Below are 23111 nucleotides of genomic sequence, written 5' to 3'. Positions count from 1 at the left end.
GCACAAGATCCCTTTCTGTGCCCTGCAGCATGGATAGACTTTAAACCCAAGTCAGTCATATGTGAACTAGCTCCTAGACACAAGTAATATTTGTTGGCTTGTACTTTCTATATATATATAAAACATGGGTCCATGCCAGAGAACTTTAACAATGCTTAAATTAATGGCCGCATTCACACATAATGTGGAAACACAGCTCCAATTGACCTGCAGTTCCTCTCCCGCGCCCCCGCCCAACCTGCACAGCTACCTGTCCACATTCGGACTTAACTGGCAGGACCCCTATTGCAGTCAGGGAGACTGCAGAGAGGAGGGGGTTCTGGCTGTGTGGGCTTCCTTCTGGGATGAAGGAAAGCCCCAGCAGCCAATCACAGCCAGAGCAAGGGGGGAGCTTCCTCTCTCAACTCTGGTTAGAGCTCAGTGCACTGTTCAGACATAATGCTGGCAGCTTACAACCTCATGTAGGAGCAGCAAAACCCACAACAAACCAAAAGTTCAAGATGGAGTTTTGAGAGGGAAACCTCGGGTCACTTTTGGGTCCAAACCACAGTTGCACGCATTCGGATGTACTAAAATTTCAACATCAGGCCCCTTCAACTCTGGTTTTCCATTACTTGTGAACGGGGCCAGCATGTTTATTTATTTGTATTTCAAAATACATAAACTGCTTCGAAAACTCTTTTCATTAAAAAAAAAAAAACCTTTTAAAAAATGTGGAGCAAATTTCTCCAGTTTCCTCTTCTCCCAGAAATGCCTTGTGCCACCCAAAATAGGTCCCTAAGTGATATGTTTTCAGGTGGCACAGGGTACTTCCAGGGGTAGGGGAGATCAATGAAATTCACGCCCATTCCCCATGGAATGTAGTGCTCTGCTGCTCTGCTGCTGCACTAGTGCTCTGCTGCTCTGGAACTCTTCAGATGTGCCAGTGATTCTTCATACAGCATGAGTGCTGCAGTAGTCAAGATGTCATAGGAACATAGGAAGCTGCCATATACTGAGTCAGACCATTGGTCTATCTAGCTCAGTATTGTCTTCACAGACTGGCAGCAGCTTCTGCAAGGCTGCAGGCAGGAATCTCTCTCAGCCCTATCTTGAAGAAGCCAGAGAGGGAACTTGAAACCTTATGCTCTTCCCAGAGCGGCTCCATCCCCTGAGGGGAATATCTTACAGTGCTCACACATCAAGTCTCCCATTCGTATGCAACCAGGGCGGACTCTGCTTAGCTAAGGGGACAAGTCATGCCTGCGACCACAAGCCCAGCTCTCCTAATAATAAATATCCTATTTAATAGGATATTTCTCAAAATCTATGGAAATTAAAATACCTCAAACTAGTCTCAATAGCAATAGCAATAGCACTTACATTTATATACCGCTCTATAGCTGGAAGCACAATTATCCCTTTGATTTCAATGGGACTTACAAACAACTAATTTCTCCAGATTTGGGCCATGCAAGTATTTATCTCTCACTTATTATCACAGTATTGCCCTTATTGGTACATATTCCATGGATTTTATTTTTTAAAGGTTATTAGTTAATATGCACTGACTTAGATTTTATGTTATGCAAGTGCATTTCCACGTATGCAACAGGGCTTTTGTACACCCTCACCTCAGCCCCCTGCCCGCTAAAAGACACACTTCAGGGACCCATCAGAATGGTGACGGATGGGGCACAGGGGCTTGAGGGGGAGGCGGGAATTTACAAAAAATCGAGAGCCGCCTTCAATAAGCAGAAGTGCCTTCCACAGGCACAAGAGCACCTTTGGAGCCAAGCTAATATAATTAACCATTTCAGTCAGATGGGCCTGTTGGGAACAACTATATATAGTTTCTCTAATTTAAATGAGTTGTATCATGCCTTCTCTAAAATTCAAAAGCACTGACAAAATGATTATGATGCAAATATTTTATAAAAGCCATTGCCCCTCCATATTTCAGCCAATAAAATATATTTTCCTCACTGAGAAAAGCTGGGTTAATATATATTCCTTTAAAACATAAATTCCAAAGTAAAATAATAATAATAATAATAATAATAGCCCATCTTTCACCGGAGACTCAGTCATTACTTAATTTGCATTTTATTTACAGGGTGTAATTATGCCTTCAGCAAGACTTCTGACTTAACATATACAATAAAGTTGTCAGTCACAGATAATGCAACACTTTCACTGACAGAAGCCTCATTTTTAAAGGGAAAAACTAGCTAAGACAAAGAGTTTAGTTCATTATTAAGACCATTACAACTGCCATGTATGGAAGTCCATAATAAAACCTGGAAGCGCTACTTGAGCAAGGCTTCAATCAGGCTTTCAATCATACATACCTTTTGGTAAGAGTTAGCATGTCTACAGTACAAATGCACTATTGGAAGCTAAAATTGTGTTAAAGTTTTTTTTTAAGGTTATATATATTTGATATGGGATAAGAGCATTTGGGATCTGAAATCAATACTATGGAGAACTTCTTCTCATTTTTATGAGTGCAAAGTCACAGTAGATCATTTACTCCCACATATCTATTAATTTTAATAAGAACAATTACTAGCCTACCTCCCACTGACAGTAATTTCATCAACTCCATAGTATCTGTGCTTCAAGTTAATCCAAGGCATGGTAGTATGATACTGGCCAAGTAGATGAATCTTCACTTGTGAGGCTTTTACAAATTCTTGAAGTGCTGGAGTATTATAGAAGTCATTGTACCCAGGCCGACGATTTGGTTCTGGCGTGAGAATGCTGAAAGTAATGTTTCCACGGGAATATGGAGTGATGCTGTTTAAAACCACAAAATAAGCAAAATATCTGTTTCAGAATGTGTTTACAAGCAGCAAGTAGTTCTCACATTTTCAAAGCAAGTTGTCCAAGTACAACTTTTATCAGGAAGAAATTCTGATGTTGATTAAATTCAGGGGTAGTAGTATTTATTTATTTTTTACATAGAATTGTAGTCCTGTGTTCCTGGATCTCAGCTACCAATCACATATATATATAAAGGGTACAATCTGCAGTGAGTTACAAATCTGGAAGTGGAAATGTGACATATATTGGTTTGTAAATACGTTTTCATCAGAGATTTCTCTGCAGTTTGAGTGACTGGAGAGGAGAGCTGTTCTTGTGGTAGGAAGCATGACTTGTCCCCATAGCTAAGCAGGGTCTGCCCTGGTTGCATGTGAATGGGAGACTTGCTGTGTGAGCACTGCAAGATATTCCCCTCAGGGGATGAAGCCGCTCTGGGAAGAGCAGAAGGTTTCAAGTTCCCTCCCTGGCTTCTCCAAGATAGGGCTGAGAGAGACTCCTGCCTGCAACCTTGGAGAAGCCACTGCCAGTCTGTGAAGACAATACTGATCTAGATAGACCAATGGTCTGACTCAGTATATGGCAGTTTCCTATGTTCCTATGACTGCAAAAAACCAAACAAAAAACAGCATGGAGGTGGAAAATTATAGCAGAAGTCTACCTAGGTTGCTTGAAGTCAATATCTGCCTATGTTTTCAGATGATATGAAATAAAATCTGTGAAAAGTCTTGCTGGCCATCTAGCCCAACCCCATACAGAAACAGCACTCCAAACAGATGGCTGTCCAGCCTCTGCTTAGAGACCTCCAGCGAGGGAGAGTCTGAGCCCATCCCTCCACCCCAGGATTTGATTGCTTTGTCAAACTGCTGTTCCCATTAAAAAGTTATTTTCTGTTGTTCAACTAAAATCTACTTTCCTGTAACCTGTATCTTAAACCCATTAGTTCTAATCCTGCATTCTGGGACAACAGAGGCCAAACATGGTGTAGTGGTTATAGTGTTGGACTAGAACTGGGGAGACCTGGGTTCAAATCTCCATTCAGCCATGAAACTCACTGGGTGACAAGTCATTTCTCTCTCAGCCTAACCTACCTCACAGGGTTGTTGTAAGGATAAACATAACCATGCATACTACTCTGTGCTCTCTGGAGGAAAAGTGGGATGTAAATGTAAAAATAAATAAATAGAGAAGGCTTCGCATTTTATTTCAAAACCATTTAAAATTTCACTTGCCCAATTTCAGCCCTACACATTTCCCAGCCCCTCCCCCCACACTTATAAAATAACCCCTCCCAACCTTTCTTTTAACTCACAAAATGAAATCTTATTATGCCTGCTAAGTGCACCTTGACTATCCTCCAGGATTTCTCATGCAGAAGTTCTGAGAGTACATCAGCAACGTCTATTAGTACCCTAGGATGCAATGTGTGGGCTCTGAAGACTTGAACTAAAAGAGCTCAGTAGCTCTTTATCAGTCTTGAACTGCAATCCTGAACTGACCCCTCAGCATTTGCACTGTTTTTGTGAGGTCACACACAGTTCCCCTTTTGCAAGAAGACTGAGGTAAAACAGGATTTCCCCAACTGCTGAAAGGCAACAAGGTCATCTTGAATTCCCTATCCCCTACCAATTTTGGGCAGGAAAGTAGAAATGGCTTGACTGATCCTGCATACAAAAACACCACAAATCCTTTTCCTTTGGCTGCACAGAAGTGACCCACAGAAGTGACCCACAAGCCCCAAACGGTTTAGGCCCTGGGTATTTAAGAGAATGTCTTCTTCATTATGAGCCCCACCGCCCATTGAGATCATCAGGAGAGATCCGTCTCCAGTTGCTGCCAGCTTGGCTGGTGGCCACACGGGGACAGGCCTTCTCGGTTGCTGCCCCAAGACTGTGGAATGCGCTCCCTACTGAAATACGATCTTCCCCATCTCTGACAATTTTTAAAAAGCACTTGAAAACCCACCTCTTCACCCAAGCTTTCTCAGCTTTTAAAAATTTTGAAGTTTTAATCTCTAGTTTATTTTTAAAACATTAAATTGTTTTGAGTTTTTGTATGTGTTTTAAATTTGTTTTATGCTATTGTTAACCACCCAGAGATGAAAATTTGGGGCGGTGTACAAATTTGATAAATAATAAATAATTATAGCTGCTGCCTCCTGGCAATAGAGATTAGGGATAGGGCATAAAGGGACAAGGCTACAGAAAGGTGAAGGAAGACAGGAGCCTCCATACACACCATTAATAAGTCATTCAGAGAGCACAGTGCAATAGTAAGACCCACTCGAATAGCTAGTTAAGAAGCAAATTCCTTACATTAGACTTCCTCACAGGCCTGTTAAAAAGATCTAGAAACATGTTCTGATCTGAAGCTTTCCCAAATGGCAACTTTACTTTGCTTCACACCCGGGTGGGGTGGGGTGCTCACATATCAGCCAAATTTACTCCAAAGTCCGTGCAATATATCAGAGAGCACTCGATACTCGATTTTGGGGGTTTCCCTGCATATTGGAGCTTAGCCTGATTTATGTCCAGGGTAAAAAAAACAACCACTTTTTGCATCGGTTTTTTGTATATGTGCTGCAGGGGCATAGAAGGTTGGAGTGGGCCCAGAGACAAGATTTTAAAATGGGCCCCACCCCCTCACTGAAGCTCAGCTCATGAAGTAAAGAAATCTTAAATGAGGCTGAATCATGGTAACAAAAAGCATAGTAAAATATCACCTATGTGCCACAATAGAACATCATCCTAAATTACTTTTTACAAGTTTTTGTAAATTGTGAACGATGCAAGTCATTTAATGGTACTAGAGAAAAACATGCTGTTCTGGTAGCTCCAGGTCTTAACACTCACATCAGTTTCAGAGAATGAATACAACTGGAGAAAGCCCAGGTGGGTGTGTGGCTGGGGGAGTCAGTCATGTGACTTGCCTCCAGGGGCCCCACCAAGACAGTGGGCCCCCAGACAACTGTCTCCCCTTGCCCTATTATAGTTACACCCCTGATGTGTTGAGCAGGGATCTCATGCAATTCTTGCAGCTCCACCTGCTGGCCAGCTCTTGCATTCTCAGAAGGATTCACTCATTTCCCCCGTGACCACAAAAGTAGTAATGAAAAAGGGTTGGTTCTTCTTGGAATGCCAGAGCTGGCCAGCATTTAATATTGCAAAAGTCACACAAGATCCCTGCTTGGTGTGTGTACAGATCATACTCGGAAGTAATGTGAAAGCTTGCAGCAGTATGTGTATGGAGAGTGAGATTGCACTCAGACCTTGTGTGAAAGCTTTGGATATCCTGTAGTTTATTGCCGTCTGGAAAGACCCTAAAAGAGGAAAATTCCAAGAAAAGTAGTCCTGGCTTTAAAGGAAGCTAATAATGGATGGAAACCCTGACCCATCCTTATGGCATAATTATCTAGTTTTAGCTTGTTGTTCTGTTCTTGTTTGGACTTCTATGATAAACCACCATGTGGATGCATTTACAAATCACTATTGGTTGTAAACCCATGCAATGTAATTCAAGAGGCCTTAGAAATGTCACACTGTTGGTGCTCAAAAGCAATACATTTGATAATAATATTATTAGAAATTAACAGAATATATTACTTGCTCCACTAAAAACCTAAATCAACCTTGCTGATATACAAGTTTGATTTAGGGTTTTATTATTATTATTATTATTATTATTATTATTATTAATAATTCGATTTCTATACCGCCCTTCCAAAAATGGCTCAGGGAGGTTTACAAAGAGAAATAAAACAAATAAGATGGCTCCCTGTCCCCAAAGGGCTCACATTCTAAAAAGAAACATAGGACACACACCAGCAACAGTCACTGGAAGTACTGTGCTGGGGGTGGATAGGGCCAGTTACTCTCCCCCTGCTAAATAAAGAGAGTCACCATGGTAAAAGGTGCCTCTTTGCCCAGTTAGCAGGAGTGGGGCCAATAATATTCTGTTCATTTCTTCTTTGAAATTACAATAGAATAGCACCTTGTTCACCACTGCCTAATGCTTCCTATGGCATAATGAATATACATAAGTCTTTGGAGGGTATTTTTAAATTAGGTTTACCATACATCTTACCTACAAAACATCGTTCACTTGAATCACTTCCTATTATCATTTATGTCATGTAATTGAAGAGAAAACAATGTTCCATTATAAAACATTTATGGCCGCATTTCACACATTAGCTCTTTGATTCCTTTTAAAAGATGCACTAATTTTTACACTGAGGGCATTGTTGTTTTAAAAACATATTTTGATTATTCACCAAAACATTGCCCTTTGCTCAGCCAATGAATTTGGCAATACTTTCTTTCCCTCCTTCCCCCTTTGAATAGTAACCAGATAAAACATGTTTTGCTGAAAACTGATGTACCCTCAGTGACCTCATGTTCCTCCCTTAGAATGTTGAATTGTGCACGCCCAGAGAAAAATGCTGACACTTTAAAAGCCGAGCTGCCAAGACTGAAAGAGCAAACAACAACAACAAAACAAACACCCTCGGCACCTGGTGGAATGTTCCCTGATGGATCTTCAGACAAGTGCTACATAGCTCTGATGCTGACTAGGTTCTGAATTCTGCCAAGAATTGGTGCAACTTGACAGATACGGCTGAAGGCAGACTTTTGTTGTTGTTGTTTTAAAAAGAGAGAGGAAAACTTGCAATATGCAAATAGGGTTCCTGTAAAGATACCTCTATGAGGGTAAATACATACATGCATACATTTATTTATTCATTTCACTTGTATACTGCCCCATCCAAAGGCTCTGGGTGGTGCACAACAGGTTAAGTACTACAAGCAGCAATTAAAACAAACAAGTTAAAACAATATAAAAACAAATCTAAAACAATTCAGAACCATTTAAAACCAATTTAAAATACTTTAAAACAACTTAATAACCTTGGAAGGCCAGGGCAAACAAGTAAGTCTTTAGGGCTCTCTTGAAGGCCAACAATGAGCCCAGACTACAGATATCTGCCGGGAGTGCATTCCATAGGCCAGGAGAAGGCCCAGTTCCAAGTTGCCACCAGACCACTGGTGGTAACTGGAGATGGACCTCTCCGAATGACCTCAACATGTGATGGGGATCAAACAGAAGAAGGTGCTCTCTTAAGGTAACCCAGACCTAAGCCATTTAGGACTTTAAAGGTAATAACCAGCGCTTTGTATTTTGCCTGGAAACATATTGGCAGCCAATGCAACCGTTTGAGAACAGGCATAATGGTCTCTCCGGGTTACTCCAGAGAGAGTAAGGGGGTATACTTGTAAAGTGGGTGTTTGAGGACCCCCCACTGCCACAGATGTCTCCGCTGATGCCGTGTAAAATTTAAAGGTAAAAAGTACTTTTTCTCTCGCACCCCTTGCTTTACTCTAGAGAATGCCCTGTACTTGTAAAGGGGAATCCTCACCAGATTCCCCTTTACAAGTATACCTACTGAGCTGGCCTGTGAACATCAGGAGTTCATCCTGGTTTGATGGCCAAACTGGACCAGACCCATCAAGCCTGAAGCCAGACCAGGCCAGTTTGGTTCGAATCCTGTCCCGATTCAAACCAAACTGGCCAAGCCAGTTCCATGTACAACCCTAGTATGTAGTACTATTAGCAGACATGGTGCTTTACCAAATACAATGCAGCCTCACTCATCCTTCCAGCAATTCTGTGAGGTCAGTGCTATTAATATTCTGATATTGCAAATGGGAGCATGGGGGCTAATGGAGGTGACTATCTCAAAAGTCCATGCACAGTTAAGTGGGATTTGAATTCATTGTCCCAGTTTGAGGGCTGTGAGCTATGCCTTGATCAGAAGATGTGAATACTTCCCTCCACCACCACACACACACACAAAAAAACATGTTTTAAGCATACCCATTTGGTGGAAATTAGAGGTGTTCGAACTGGCTGAAATTGAGCCGGTTTGCACTTGAACTGGCTCGGTTCAAAGTCTCAACCTCAAACTGAACTGGGTCCAGTTCAGTTCTAGATCAAGCCGAAACAACCAGACTGGCTCGAGCCCAGTTCAAAGCCCCTGCTGATCAGTAAAAGTGGTTTAAAAGAGATACTCACAGCGGAGGAGGATGGTGTCAGTTCCCCCAACCCCCGCCTGACCTCAAGACTCATGAGGGCCCATCCGTGGCAAGTCCAGGGCTGGTCCAGGCCTTCTTCAGCCCATTTCAGCCTTCTTCGGCCCAGGCCACTGTGTGTATGTGGAGGCCATTTGTTTGATCTCCACGCATGTGCTTAGGCCATGGCCTCTGCGTGCGCGAGGAGTAACAGAACAGGCCAAAGAAGGCCTGGCCCTCGACTCATGAGGAGACCAGCAGGGATCGGGGGAGCTGCCACCCCCTGTGGCCACTGTTATGAGTAACTCTTTATAACCCTTTTCACCACACAGTAGGAGCTTTGAAAAGAGCTGGGGGTCTGGTTCTGGAGGTGTAGTGCCAAGCCTGTCCAGTCCAGTTCAAATCTGGTTCAGATTTGAACCGAGCCAAGAAAACCAGTTTTGTGCACACCGCTAATGGGAATAACTCATGCTGTTTTGCATGTAATTCCCATACAAATCTGACTCTGCGAAGACCCAGTCCAAATAGCCTGTCATACTATCCATGGGCGGTCCAAAATTATGTACATTCTAGATGTCACCTGTTTTGACCTGTTTTTATTCCATAATTATGAGCCAGCTTCACCCATGGCCAGGATTCTCAAAGTATTACACAATTGACAATTTGTTCATACCTAGGAAGCTGGAGGCAGTTGACAGAGTCTGGGTTCTCTAGCAATCCATTGTTCTCCATTCCGAACACACCACAGTCCCTTGCAAAGTATTGCCAATCTTCCCAGTCAAAGTCTTTTTGCTTTTTTCTTTGTATTCGTATTGCTTCAGGTTGTGGACTAAGGAACTGAAGTATAATGTAAAACACCTACAAATCAACAGAAACACATGAAACAATTGGAAGACCTTAATTGGTATGCCTGCTGGCCCTGATCCAGCTAACATTGGCCTCATGTAGTCATGACTGATTAGTTTCATTGGCTCGATGGGACTTTAGTGGGTCTGGGGACACTTTTAAAAAAAAATGTTAGTACTAGTCAACATTCTGACTAATGATGCACATGTTCTCCTACAAAAGCAGATACACACAACTAGCCACCATGCTTCTGAAGCATGTGTGTTCTTGTACAAGAGTGCAACCATTTTTGCCATACTCTCCTTGTGCCAGAAATGATCATTGATCTGCGGAAACAGGCCCTTGAGGGCTGCACGATCCTTAGGGACATACTTCCATTATCAAAAGCACTTGCAGAGCAAGGCAAGAGTAGTGAAATTTTGCATAAGAATGCCTGTACTTTGGAAGTGTAGAGGCTAGTGGTCCCTCATGCATTTGCTAAGTGCACCAGTAGTCAGAATGTTGGCCATTGTCTGTAGGTATGTTTTATAATGCTGAAATGATTTTATTGTACAGATTTTATAATACACTTTTACAATGAGGAATTTCAAATATTAACTCAAAAGCCAGAATTTTTTTTAATTAAAAAAAAAATCAGGAACATTAGAAATGTATTGCTTACTTATTGTTATAGTATTCTTTGCCCTATTTCCAATTAGAAACAAGCCTTTAATTTCTTTAATTCTACATTGTGATTTGAGGGTTAAGATAAAATTCCTTATTAATCTTGGAACAATTATATAATGATCATATAACTTTGTTTAGGCGCTGGGATAATTCTAGGGGGAAATTCATTACCTCCTGAAGGCATTTTGAAATGTTTATTCTCTTTCATAATAAATCTACAGTTTCAGATGAGATAACTATTTTATTAATAATTTAAAATGAATGTATTGCACCACCACCCACATTTGACTATCCTCCCAAAATTTCCACATCTTTCCATTCATGTAGCTTGCATTTGGTCATGCAGTTTGTGAAACCAGAGGGGAAGGGACTGGATCACTAATAATCTATAATTCTAAGAAACATGATTGCAAATGTGGAACTGCAGGATATGGGGATGAAAATAACATCACAAATTGAGTGCCACATGGTTGCCAATGCGTGTGTGAAAATTTATACCCTATGGTATAAATTCTTCATGTATGGGCACTGCACTTGAGGGAACGACCATGCCCATTATGTTTACAATGCACTGTTTGTAGGCCACCTTTGGTGTTGTAAGGCAGAAAAGCAACTTTTTATTTATTATTATTATTTCTTGTTTGCATAGTCAAACAGGTGTTATTGACTGGTTTGTTTATCCAGACATCAAGTCCTTCCCAAGGACCTGGGATGCCAGAATTTTGTTATCAATATTGTTGTTATAGGTATCACTGCAAAATGTAGGCTGTTCCCAGTAAAGTTGTTTTTTATAGTTGGCTGATGGTGATTTCTGTGGCCCCTGTGGTGTTGAAGTGCTCTTCAAGTTGTTTGGGTATTGCACCCAGGGCGCCAATTACTATTAGGATTATTTTGGTCTTCTTCTGCCACAGCCTTTCAATTTCAATTTGTAGATCTTTGTATTTTGATATTTTTTCTGTTTCTTTTTCTTCTGTTCTGCTCTAACCTGGTATTGCTATGTCGATTATTATTTCTTGTTTACACAGTCAGACAGGTGTTGTTGACTGGTTTGTTTTATCCAGACATCGAGTCCTTCTTAAGGACCCGGGATGGCTGAATTTTATTATCAATATTGTTCTTCTTGTTATTATAGATATCGTCACAGAATATAGGCTGTTCCCAGTAAAGTTGCTTTTTGTAATTGGCTGATGGTGATTTCTGTGGCCCCTATGGTGTTGAGGTGCTCTTCGAGGTCTTTTGGAATTGCACCTAGGGCGCCAATTACTACTGGGATTGTTTTGGCCTTTTTCTGCCACAGCCTTTCAATTTCAATTTGTAGATCTTTATATTTTGTGATTTTTTCTATTTATTTTTCTTCTATTCTAAAATCACCTGGTATTGCTATGTCGATTATTTTGACTTGTTTTTCTTTCTTCTCAACTACAGTTATATCTGGTGTATTGTGTGGCAGATGTTTGTCTGTTTGTAGTCGGAAGTCCCATAATATTTTTGCATCTTCATTTTCTACCACTTTTTCAATTTTATGGTCCCACCAATCAAGGCAAAGGGAAGGAATCAGTCTCTTTCACTTCGTGGCTGCTAATTCCCCAGTGAAAGGGGTTGCAAGGGCTGAACCTCACTTCCTCTCTAACCCGGCCTCCAGGGATAGGGAGGTCTAGGAGGGAGGTTAGCGGGTCCGACTTTTGAAGAGTGTGGGAGGCTGATGCTGGGAGTTGGGCATTTGAGGTGTGTGGGCAAGAAGGAAACTTCTCATCTGGCTGGACAATGACAGACACATGCTCACACACAGACACCACTCATGCTGGTCTGGCTTGTACATTTTTGGCAGCAGGTGATGGGGCTTGTAGTCCAGCAACATCTGGGGACCCACGTTGGAGAAGACCTGCTATAAGTGAATGACTCAAGAACTGCTTTGTACCCTAGAAGCTGCTTTCAATCAGCTTAAGTTCCATTTTTGGGAGAGTGGATAATTCCCAACACCCCACTTTTGCTGTATTGCTCCTAAACATGTAAATCTCTATTCTGTTGTCCTTTAGTTGTCTTTTAGTTTGAAAAATAGAAACTGATTTTTAGCCTTGAAATTTTTTTTTGAGGAGGCGCATTTTATAGGTTGCAGGGGGCACCAAGACCCTTAGCACCGGAACCATGTCTTCCTCCCACATCCAGTCAGCAAATGAAGTGCTTACTGGCTGGGAGTGTGAGGTGCAGCCCTTCCTCTGCTCCTTCCCAGGCAGTGAACAAAGTGCTGGTTGGGAAGGGTGGGATAATACCCCTCTTCCAGGTACTGGCCATGCCCCTTGTGTCAGCATGTGTATGACATGAATGCCCGTGCACAAGGTCACTGTGCATGGCCAGAGCGCATGTGAATATGGACAGGGGTGGGGAGAGGGGCTGCCGGTGGCAGCCTGTCCTTGGGCCTTCAGCAAGCTCCCTACACCCCTGAACTTGGCTTATGATTACCGGCTCTAAATCTGCTTTTAGATTTAAGGTTGATACCACATTTGTGATAAAGTCTCAGTCTGGCCTCTTGCATCAGAATGGGGTTATCTCTATTTGATGTGGGGGGGAAACACATCAATGAACCAATCTAAGACGTAACCAGTGACTTATTTATTATTTTGCATGAGATGCTTCTCCTATCTAATGCATTGGTCTTGACAATAGTTAGGATCAAAACAGAAACATTATATCTTATTCATGACTGCAGTAGGTTTTAGATTGTGTCTGGGGAATTATGTTTCTGGTCAATGACCGAAATAAAGTATGTTCTGTTCTGTTGTCTGGGGAATCCAAGGGTTCCTCAGGATCTTGTCAGAGGCTCCTGAATAAGAAAATCAGTAATGGTAGATAGCTTCTCTGAAAGACAGCTTGCTTACTGATCTTCCATGTAGCATGTAGACATGGAGCTGTGTTCTACGGTACGCTGCAAGTTCCATGTGAATTGTATACCCAAAACACTCCCTGTCCCCACCTCTGTAGTGAGCAAGTGATGTTGAAAAGTTCCCTAAAGTAGGAATTCTCAAACCTAGGCCCCCAGATGTTGTTGGACTACAACTCCCACCATCCTGAGTCACAATGGTCAAAGAGCATTGTCCTGGGGATGATAGGAGTTGTAGTCCAGCAGTATCTGGGTACCCAAGCCTAAGAACCCTGCCCTAAAGGTATACAGTATGGAAATCATTGAACTATTACTATGTTATATGGAAGGTGGGGGAGGAAGGAAGGAAGAATAAAAAGAAAGAGATATGAGTTTACCTAGTTCTCCTCTCAAGGTAACTAGCTGAAACCACAAATAATGAAGTTGCAATAGAACTGAAAATTAATTTCCATTCATTTGATGATGATACTAATAACTACTCCTGCTGCTGCTTCTGCTGCTACTACTACTGGGCAGCTCACAAAAGACGATTAAAACATACAATAAAAACACATAACACATTACATCACAACAGACAAAAATAGTGAAAAGAAAATTCAAAACACAATACAAAGCCGCTTAAAAACTCATTTTAAAATTAGTTAAAAATCAGATTAGATCTGAAAATCAGAATTTAAAAGGCCTGGGTGAACAAAATGTTCTTTACCTGGCGTCTGAAAGAATAAAGCGATGAAGCCAGGCAAACCTCACTGTGGAGGCTATTCTATAAACAGGGTGAAGCCACCGAAAAAGCCCTCTTCCTGGTAGCCACCTGCCTCACCTTATTTGACAGGGGAACCCAGAGGAGAACCTCTGAAAATCTTAAAGTTTGGGTTGGGACATATAGGGCAAGGTACTCTCTCAGGTAACCCAGTCACAAGCCATTTAGGGCTTCATTAGAAATTTCCTTGTACTTTTCATGAAACAAAAAACCAAGGCACACAACCAAATTCAGTTTTCATCATTCTAAAGCATATTAGGGGAAAATAACCTGCAAAATTACCTGGTACTGTCCATTTTCTAAGTCTATGGTGATGGTTACTCCATGGTTGAATTGTTCAGTGGTGCTGAATACAGATGAAATCCATGAAGTTCCAATATCATTATCATTGATATAGCTCAGAGGATGAGATTCAGGGTTTAATCTGAGCACCCTGTCATTAGTTGTGTCATCAGCACCATTAGGAATGCAGTATCGCTGCACCAAGGGGTGTACCCTGGGGTGACTGCCAGGACAGCGACATTCAGACTGAGTGTGCAGTTCAGGAAACTTCCCAGACTGTACTTCAAAAATGTCTCTAGTAAAATACAAAGGCTCACAATAAATCTATTAAATCAGGCACACAGCAATGGAAACAGCAATCATTTGAAAAACTCAGACATAACTACCCTTACCTAGAGGTGCACCCAGGTAATTTTGTAGCCTGGACTTAAAGGCTTTTGGAGCACCACACAGTATTTTTAACACACTTTTAACATGACCGCGCCACTTGGGACAGACTAAAAATGATTTGGGGGGCCCCCAGGGGGTGTGGAGGCCCTGGACCTCGGCCCAGAAGTCCAGGGGTAAGACCACATGGACATGACCCGAAAGCTGGTTGGTAAAGTCAGTTTTCACACTGTCGTATCTAGAAAACAGTTGTAAAATGGGAAATGTGATGTCTTTTATCGACAGCTTTTGTTGGCATCCCAATATGTGCCTTTTGAGTTCTGCAAAATTAATGAACTTGGTGATGCAAAATTGACTGTAACTTTGACAGTGTAACTTGAAAGTCTACATCAGCAATACGTTAGCCAAATTATCAAGTATACTAATTATCAATCTAATTTTCCAGCCCGGTATCTCACAGAAAGGATAAGACCAATGATGGTATAAAGTAAGGATGTGCATGAACCGAGATCTGTGTACTAGTTTGGCGCCGAACCGGTTCAGACGAGGACTGAACCAGTTTGGTACTGTGGTGAGCAGAGAGCAGGATCTTTAGATAAGAAGAAAGCAGGTCCTTTCCTGCTCTCCACCACCACATGCTGCTTCCTGCTGTGGCAGCACTTGTCCAAAGTACCCGTGCATGGCACGAGCATGCACATGTCACCCACGCATACACCAGCGCACAAACCTTGGTTCATGCACTCCCCTAGTATAAACAGGACATAATAGTGTGAAGTGCCAAGTCCATGATGTAGAAACTCAAGTACTTCAATATAAAAAGGAACCAGCCCTTTTGAGATTGTGATAAGTGAAATTAAGAAACAGGAACTTGTTACTGTGTATTTCTCACTCTTGTTGGGTCAAAGTGAGAATAAAGAGTCAATGTCTTAAACAGTAAATAGGAAAGGAAGTACATATAGTTGCCTAGAGTATAAATTATTCTTTATTTTAATAACAACAATACTAAGGTAACAATAGGTATTCAGTGCAGTGGTTTTCCTGCACTATGTATGGGCTTATACTGTATTTAGGCATTCTGTTGAAAGAATGGTTAAAAAAATAAATAAAAACATTTAAAAAATAAAAACGTTCAGTTGGAGGCTCAGTCCAGTTCACCACAGGTACTGTGGATACACATGGAAAAATTATCAAAGGGCATGACAGAGGCCTTCTTCTGCCCCATGGAGTACACATTCAAGCATATAGAGAATGGGAGGCTTGTATCTCCCATACAACAAGCCATCTGCCTTCTCCACTTGATTAAGAAAGGTGTTTTTGACCTTGCAGATGTGGATGGGCTAGACCAGGGTTCTTGCAGATGTGGCACCTTGCAGATGTGGATGGGCTAGACCTTGGGCCCCCAGGTGTTGTTGGACTACAGCTCCCATCATCGCCAGACATGGCCTTTGTGGCTGAGGATGATGGGAGTTGTAGTCCAACAACATCTGGGAGCCCAAGGTTAAGAAACCCTGGGCTAGACAGGGATATGTGAGGATAAGTGCAGGCCTCCCATTCCTCTTAATAGCCTGGTGAGGTGCCTGCAGCTGCACTGTAGGGAGAAACAGGGCTCTGTTATATCCTATGACAAGGCTGCACAATTGTTGCCCTCCAGCTATTGTCGGAAGGAATACAACTCTCATTGTCCCTTACTATTGGCCACTGTGTCTGGGGATGATGGGAGCTGTAGTCCAACAATGGCAGGAGGGCCAAAGTTGTGCAGCCCTGCCCTATAGATATCCTTTGGTGCTGGAACCGTGTGCTGTCAACAGACTAGATTGAGCCTTTTATTTTTTAGTGCAGTATCCTGGAATGATATTAGCCTGAATCAATGTGCCTAATGAAAAGCCCTATTTGAATTCAAATACACAGGTGCACAGAGTTATGGCTCCAAAATTAACTTGCTTCTAAAGAAATTCCCAGAAAGTTCTGAACATTCTGAAGCAAACTTATCATGGCTAGCGATCCTTCCTCTCGGTTGTTGTACTTCTTGATTTTCTAAAAACGAAAACTGACCTACCTGTTTGTAAGTGCCACTTGGTACAATCTGAAATCTTGCATCCTCCCAACAAATTGCTCTGAACCTGTGAAAATACATTATAAATAAATAATCCAATTCCATCAACCAGAAAACAGCTCTGCATTGCATGAGGGGATCTTAAATTTGGCACACAGAGATCTCTCTTGCACAATTACCTCTTCTGAATGAAACCATCTTGGTTCCGGACAAAACTATGGAGGGGCAGTGACTTAATTTTTTTGATTAAAATGATTTATAATAACTTTATAGGAACATTTTGTACCTATCCCTTATCTGATTACAGAGGTGGCACACAGACTGGCTCATTAGACAGAAGTAATGAGCCAGTCCATGTGCCACCTCTAATTAGAGAAGAGATACAGTAGGGACAACTGTAGCTGTCAGTTTATGAGATAAAGATGATAGGTATGTTTTAAAGATTTCTTTTCCTTTTACACAGTTATTGTGCATCTGGTACTCAGAATGACAATGTCAACAAGAAGCACTTTGAAATGAGAGTTTTCAAGTGTTGAGGTATAGGAGCTTGATAGTTTCATTGGAATAAATCAAACTTTCTTCAAGCCTGATGCAGATATATTTAGGACTTAGCTCTAAATTACAGTATGTTCTGGATCAGTGATACTCAGCCTTTATAAATCTGCAGAACCAATTCATCACCAAACAGAATTTCAGGGAGCTGCAAAACTACTGGAACCTTATATTGACGGGAATGTTCAGAACATGGTGAAAAATTATTTCATCTCCGCATCACCAAATATTCAGCCAAGACCATTACAACACATTGGTATTTCTAGGTTAACAACTCCTTTTTAAATTTCCTTTCCTAGTTCGCTAAATGCAACATTTTTCAAAGCTGTCTTTGTATTATTATTATTTTGATTCAAAAGGGAATTTGTAGATCACATTGCAGAAGTAAAACTAAGAACATTTCACTTCCAAGGTATTTCAGAAGAAATTAAGGTCTGGATCATGGGCGTTCAAACCAGATTCTGCCTGCAGGCTTCTGGTTTGAGGCAAGCAACCTATTACTGGTACTCCACCAAGTATGAAGTACAGCCCTGATGAAATATGAAAGAAGGATGACACTAAAATTGAAGTATTTGGCTTTCACTTGCAACCAGCTTCTGGGTGTTTGGAATTCTCTCTGGTAAGAGAAACCCTTTTTCATTATAGCAGAGTACACAGAGACACAACACAGTAGAATTTGGTTAGGCATGCGTGTATGCTGAGAGTAAAATAACTTGGAGCCAGTTCATAGTTTCAAATCAATAGAAGGAGTCTTTATTAGTGAACTCCATTCTAGATAGTAAAGTGGAGAGATAGGATCTCTAATCTAGCTAGCTAGCTGGATGCAGAAGGATGGATTCTGCATCTCTGCACACATGGTGCAGGGAGAGAGGAGCATGTGTGTTGCAAGGGGAAAGAAAGGGAAGAAGGAAGAGGAAGTAGCAAGGCAGGCTGGCAGGAAGGAAGTCCCTGTGAGTAGCAATCTACATATCAAAGGGATAGTGTCAGAGTGGTAGAGAAGGGATGACCAATGTCTTGACCCTCTAGCCCTCTGACTCACTAGTCTGTCCTCCTATGTCACTGAGACAAGAGACAGCGCATAGTCCTTCACTTCCAACACCGGGAAGGTAAACATTTTGGGCAGAAGTTTTTCAGCTTCCTCTTCTGCCCTCATGTCATTCTTTATAATGAATATAATGGTTTTTCTGAGTACTTAGGAGTAGAAACAAGGACAACAAAGAGGACAACAAAAACCCTTGATAAAGCTGATAGGAAGAGGAAGGCAACACTCCACACTCACATAATCTTCCCTGTGTTCCAAACCTGATGATGATGTCACAGCTGGAGATGGTCTGCTACATGTCCAGCCATGCCCAGGTAGGCATTGATGCTTGCAGGCATAGCAAGTTTGCTGCTGCCAGTCTGGAGCAAGCCTTACAGACAGAGGAACACTATGCTGTGAACTTGCACAAAGTTGCTTGTGCATAAACTCCTTGAAATAAATGGGGTCTATATATGCTTAACTATGCACAGAATCAGAGCCAAGGTACTTATATTCCTTTTATTGAACCACCATTTCCCGGTGAAGAGATGAGTCACTGAACTACATGTTCTCACTTCTGACAGGCAGAAATGAAAAGCAATAGATGCAGTCAATCATAGCGATATTAAAGTGATGGTTATGAAGAGACTAGTTATGCCATGAGTGGTGTGTGAGCACAGCAGACTATGGGATCATGCCAGAAAGCTGCAGTTCTAAGCATACTGACTTCAAAGCAAGCTTCTCTGGAATTAAAGGATTTAAAAGCACTGGAGGTTTCAAACTGGGGGCTTTAGCAGTGACACCCAAGTGCCTTATGCCTATATCACTGTGGGAGCTTGCCAGAAGTGTTGGCTCAGTCTCTGCTACATTTCAGTGCCACGACATAAAATGGCTAGACGGTGAGGCTATTCACACAAGTAGCCAAGCTCAGGTTTGGGCAGCACCAGGACTGAGCCCCATCCCAGCGCTGCCTCAGCCCCAAGCCTGGGAATTTACCCCAGACTTTAACCTGGATTTAAGGGCACAAGCATGCCCTTTACCCCAGGTTTGGGGTTGTGGCAGTCCATGAGCACACAGAGCCAGGTGGCAAGAGTGCACAGCTGAAGGAGGATCCTTCAATGGCACAGTGCATTGAGGAATGCTGGAGGACTTCCTCCTCTGGCTCCATGCTATGACACTCACTGCAGCACCAAACATGTGCCTCTGCAAGTGGCAGAGCCATCGGAGCACCTCTGCTCATGTGCGGGGAGGCAAGCAGGTGCCCCCACCTGCCCTTCCCACCGCCACTGGTTTTGGCCACTGGTTTTTGGTCAACCTGGTTATCTTGCAGATGGCAGCTCAGCAGAGATGAGATGATACAAGAAACCAATAGGGTTCTGCCTGGTTTTATAAATATGCTAACTGGTCTGGCCCTTTAGTCAGAGCAATTTGTTGTTCAGGCACAAATCAAGCAACCCTCAGACTGCCCCTGCCTGCCTGCCTGCCTGCCTACTTTGCAGCTGCACTGCCCGCTTGCCTCAAACCACCAGATCCGACAAGGGGCTTCCTTACAAGTAAATATGTTTATGGTTATTGGGCCAATATTAAAAAACCTGAAGTGGATCCAACAAAAGTGCCTGGAAAGTATGTACATATACACACGACAGCATGTAATAAAAAGTTTTTAATGGGAAATTGGCAAGTGCTTTCTATCAGCTTCGGGAGTGCTTTCTATCAGCTTCGGCTGATTCGACAGCTGCGCCCATTCCTTGAAGAGGATGACCTCAAAACAGTGGTGTATCAGCTGGTAACCTCCCGGCTTGACTATTGCAATGCGCTCTACGTGGGGCTGCCTTTGTACGAAGTCCAGAAACTTCATTTAGTTCAGAATGCGGCAGCCAGATTGGTCTCTGGGGCAACCCGGAGAGACCATATGATGCCTGTTTTGAAACAGTTACACTGGCTGCCGATATGTTTCTGGGCAAAATACAAAGCGCTGGTTATTACCTTTAAAGCCCTGAACGGCTTGGGCCTGAGATATCTTAGAGAGCGCCTTCTTCTACACGATCCCCACTGCACGTTAAGGTCATCTGAGGTCCGTCTCCAGTTACCACCGGTTCATTTGGGGGCGACTCAGAGGCGGGCCTTCTCTGTAGCTGCTCCCGGGCTGTGGAATGCACTCCCAGCAGAAATTCATAATCTTAATTCCTTACTGACCTTCAAGAGAGCCCTTAAAACCCATCTGTTTGGCCTGGCCTTTCAGGGTTTTAAATTTGTTTTAATTGTTTTAATGTTTGCCCTGCTTCTCCAGGGTTTTTAGCTGTTTGAATGTTTAATTGGTTTTATTCTGTTTTTATAGTTTTGATTTTAATTGTTAACTGGTTTTACTTGTTTTTATTCTGTTGTAAACTGCCCTGAGCCATTTTGGAAGGGCGGTATATAAATAAAATAAAATAAAATAAAATAAAATAAAATAAATAAATAAATAAATATTTGGTCAGTGGCACTTTGATGTCGTAGGAACATCAGAATATAGGAAGCTGCCATATACTGAGATGGATGATAGACCATTGGTCTATCTAGCTCAGTATTGTCTTCACAGACTGGTAGCTGCTTCTCCAAGATCACAGTGCTCACACTTCTAGGCTCCCATTCGTATGCAACTATGGCAGACCCTGCTTAGGTAAGGGGATAAGTCATGCTTGCTACCACAAGACCAGCTCTCCTCTCCAATCAAAACTTTCTTTATCTTTTTTTCCATCACACTCTGGGCATGTAGCAGCAGCAACTATTGATAGGAGAGCTGCCAGTTGCTACTGGGCATGTGCTCCCGCTGCCACCACTGTGTCCATGATATATGAAGATGGAAATGTCAGGCAGAGAATGCCAGTTACCTACCACAGCCCAACATCATCAAGCTGACTTCAAATGTTGGTTAAAATGTCAGGCTGAGGTGGGTAACTGATATTCTCCACTCAACATTTACCAGACATTTCTAGCTACACACCTCACACATGATGGCAAACAGCATCTCTCCTATATTTACTTGCCACCGTTACATGTGAGGTCACCCTCTGACTTACCATGCAAATTTTGTCCAACTTGCCATTCACCATCAACAGAAAGATCTGCAATTAATCCAACAAGACTTCTGGAATCAAAAGCTGTGTTGTCATCTTCCAAACCATTTATGAAGAAACTGATTCTGGTGTGGTGAACCTACAAAAATGCACATGGAAAATAAAGGGAAAGTCCTTTTATAAATAATTAATTTAATATTAATTTTAATGCCCATGTTATCTGCAATTAAGGTTTCGAATACCATACAGTGGGTCCATTATTTCTGTTAAATCTGCAGGAAAACTACCTTACAAATTTACTAACCAGTGTTCTCAGTGAAAGGACATCAGGTTCTGACAGGTTCTGAGAAAAGATTCCGGTTGCAAGAAAAGGAGGATCTTCAATAACTGAATTAAACAAGAATCAAGAGTCTGTAAAGGAATATTATTAAAGAATTTGTTTGGTCCCTCATAATTACCCAATAAGACTGATACAACTGAACACCATCAATGCTTAATCATGATGATGCTTAATCAGGACACATGCAGACCTCTCATTTACTATCCAGTTTGTGTGGGGGTGGGAAGTTTGATTTCCTATCTCTTTGCCCGGAGAGAGCCAATGGAACTCTTTAGCACAATACGTGTTAGATACTGAGCATGGAGCAGGGCAAGGAGTGGCGGAGTTTTCTTTTTACAGTTTATGCTGAGCCCTTGAAGGCAATGGAAGGAGAGCAGTGCTAGGGGCACGAAGTCTCTTCCAGCAACTGGCTATAGCTAGCTGCCTTTTCTTCCCTTGAAATGTCTCACAAATTATACCACATCATTATGCTGCATCATTCCAAATGGACTTCTGGGGGTAGGGGGGAATGGCAGACAGACAGAACTGGCTGCTAGGAAAGAGTCTAGGGCTCCCAGTGCTGCAAAGATACAGAATAAATCAGAATTGTGCATGAAAATGTCAAACACCCTCCATTTTCGCCACTTCAGGCCTTTTTGGATCAACGCTAGTCTTTATGGAAGGCTGGTTCAGACATGTAAGCTGCAGTTTAAACCATGCAACTAGGGTTCAGACATCTCAGTCCCATATGATTATGCAGGAAGGTACATAGGAACACAGGAAGCTGCCATACAGACCATAAGTTCATCTAGCTCAGTATTGTCTGTACAGACTGGCAGGGGCTTCTCCAAGCTTGCAGGCAGGAATCTCTCTCAGCCCTATCTTGGAGATGCAAGGGAGGGAACTTTGAACCTTCTGCTCTTCCCAGAGCGTCCCTATCCCCTAAGAGGAATATCTTACAGTGCTCACACTTTTATTCTCCCATTCATATGCAACCAAGGCAGACCCTGCTTAGCTAAGGGGACAAGTCATGCTTGCTACCACAAGACCAGCTCTCTTCTCTGTGGTTGAAAGGTGCTTTGGCCAATGTTCTTTTGCTTTTCCATATCTGATGGGCTGCCACGCAGACAGTACATCCAAACCAACCCACTGTGTCATTTTGAGGGGGCTTCCACGAAAAATAGTGGTTGCTAGTGGACTGTCTCAGGCTCCCTTCCATAAAATCGCAACAACAAAATCTGCCTTGCCCCATATCCTCTGCCTGAGAATTTGGTGAAGAAAATTGGGAGGGGCATTTCAGATCAACTCTAATTTGCATCTACATATGCCAGAGAAAATGTGGTGTCTGTGAGCTGCTTTACAATCCTTGCATGTCTCTGAATATTTAGGGATCTGTCTGTCACTCTGTTTAGAGTTTA

General features: G+C 42.3%; 1 protein-coding gene across 1 annotated transcript in view; it reads right to left on the bottom strand.

The window, feature by feature from the left end:
- The window catches only part of USH2A (usherin), a 784926-nt gene that overhangs the window by 706641 nt on the left and 55174 nt on the right, over positions 1-23111 (bottom strand). Inside the window, exons 3-7 of the mRNA XM_053283338.1 lie at positions 21378-21513; positions 16746-16809; positions 14303-14597; positions 9544-9728; positions 2557-2778 (exon numbers count right to left, since the gene is read on the bottom strand). Coding sequence (XP_053139313.1) covers positions 2557-2778; positions 9544-9728; positions 14303-14597; positions 16746-16809; positions 21378-21513 — 902 coding nt within the window. The remainder of the gene's footprint in view (positions 1-2556; positions 2779-9543; positions 9729-14302; positions 14598-16745; positions 16810-21377; positions 21514-23111) is intronic.

This window comes from Hemicordylus capensis, chromosome 1 (assembly GCF_027244095.1).
Source record: "Hemicordylus capensis ecotype Gifberg chromosome 1, rHemCap1.1.pri, whole genome shotgun sequence".
Classification (NCBI taxonomy): domain Eukaryota; kingdom Metazoa; phylum Chordata; class Lepidosauria; order Squamata; family Cordylidae; genus Hemicordylus; species Hemicordylus capensis.
This window is presented reverse-complemented; position numbering and strand designations above follow the sequence as displayed.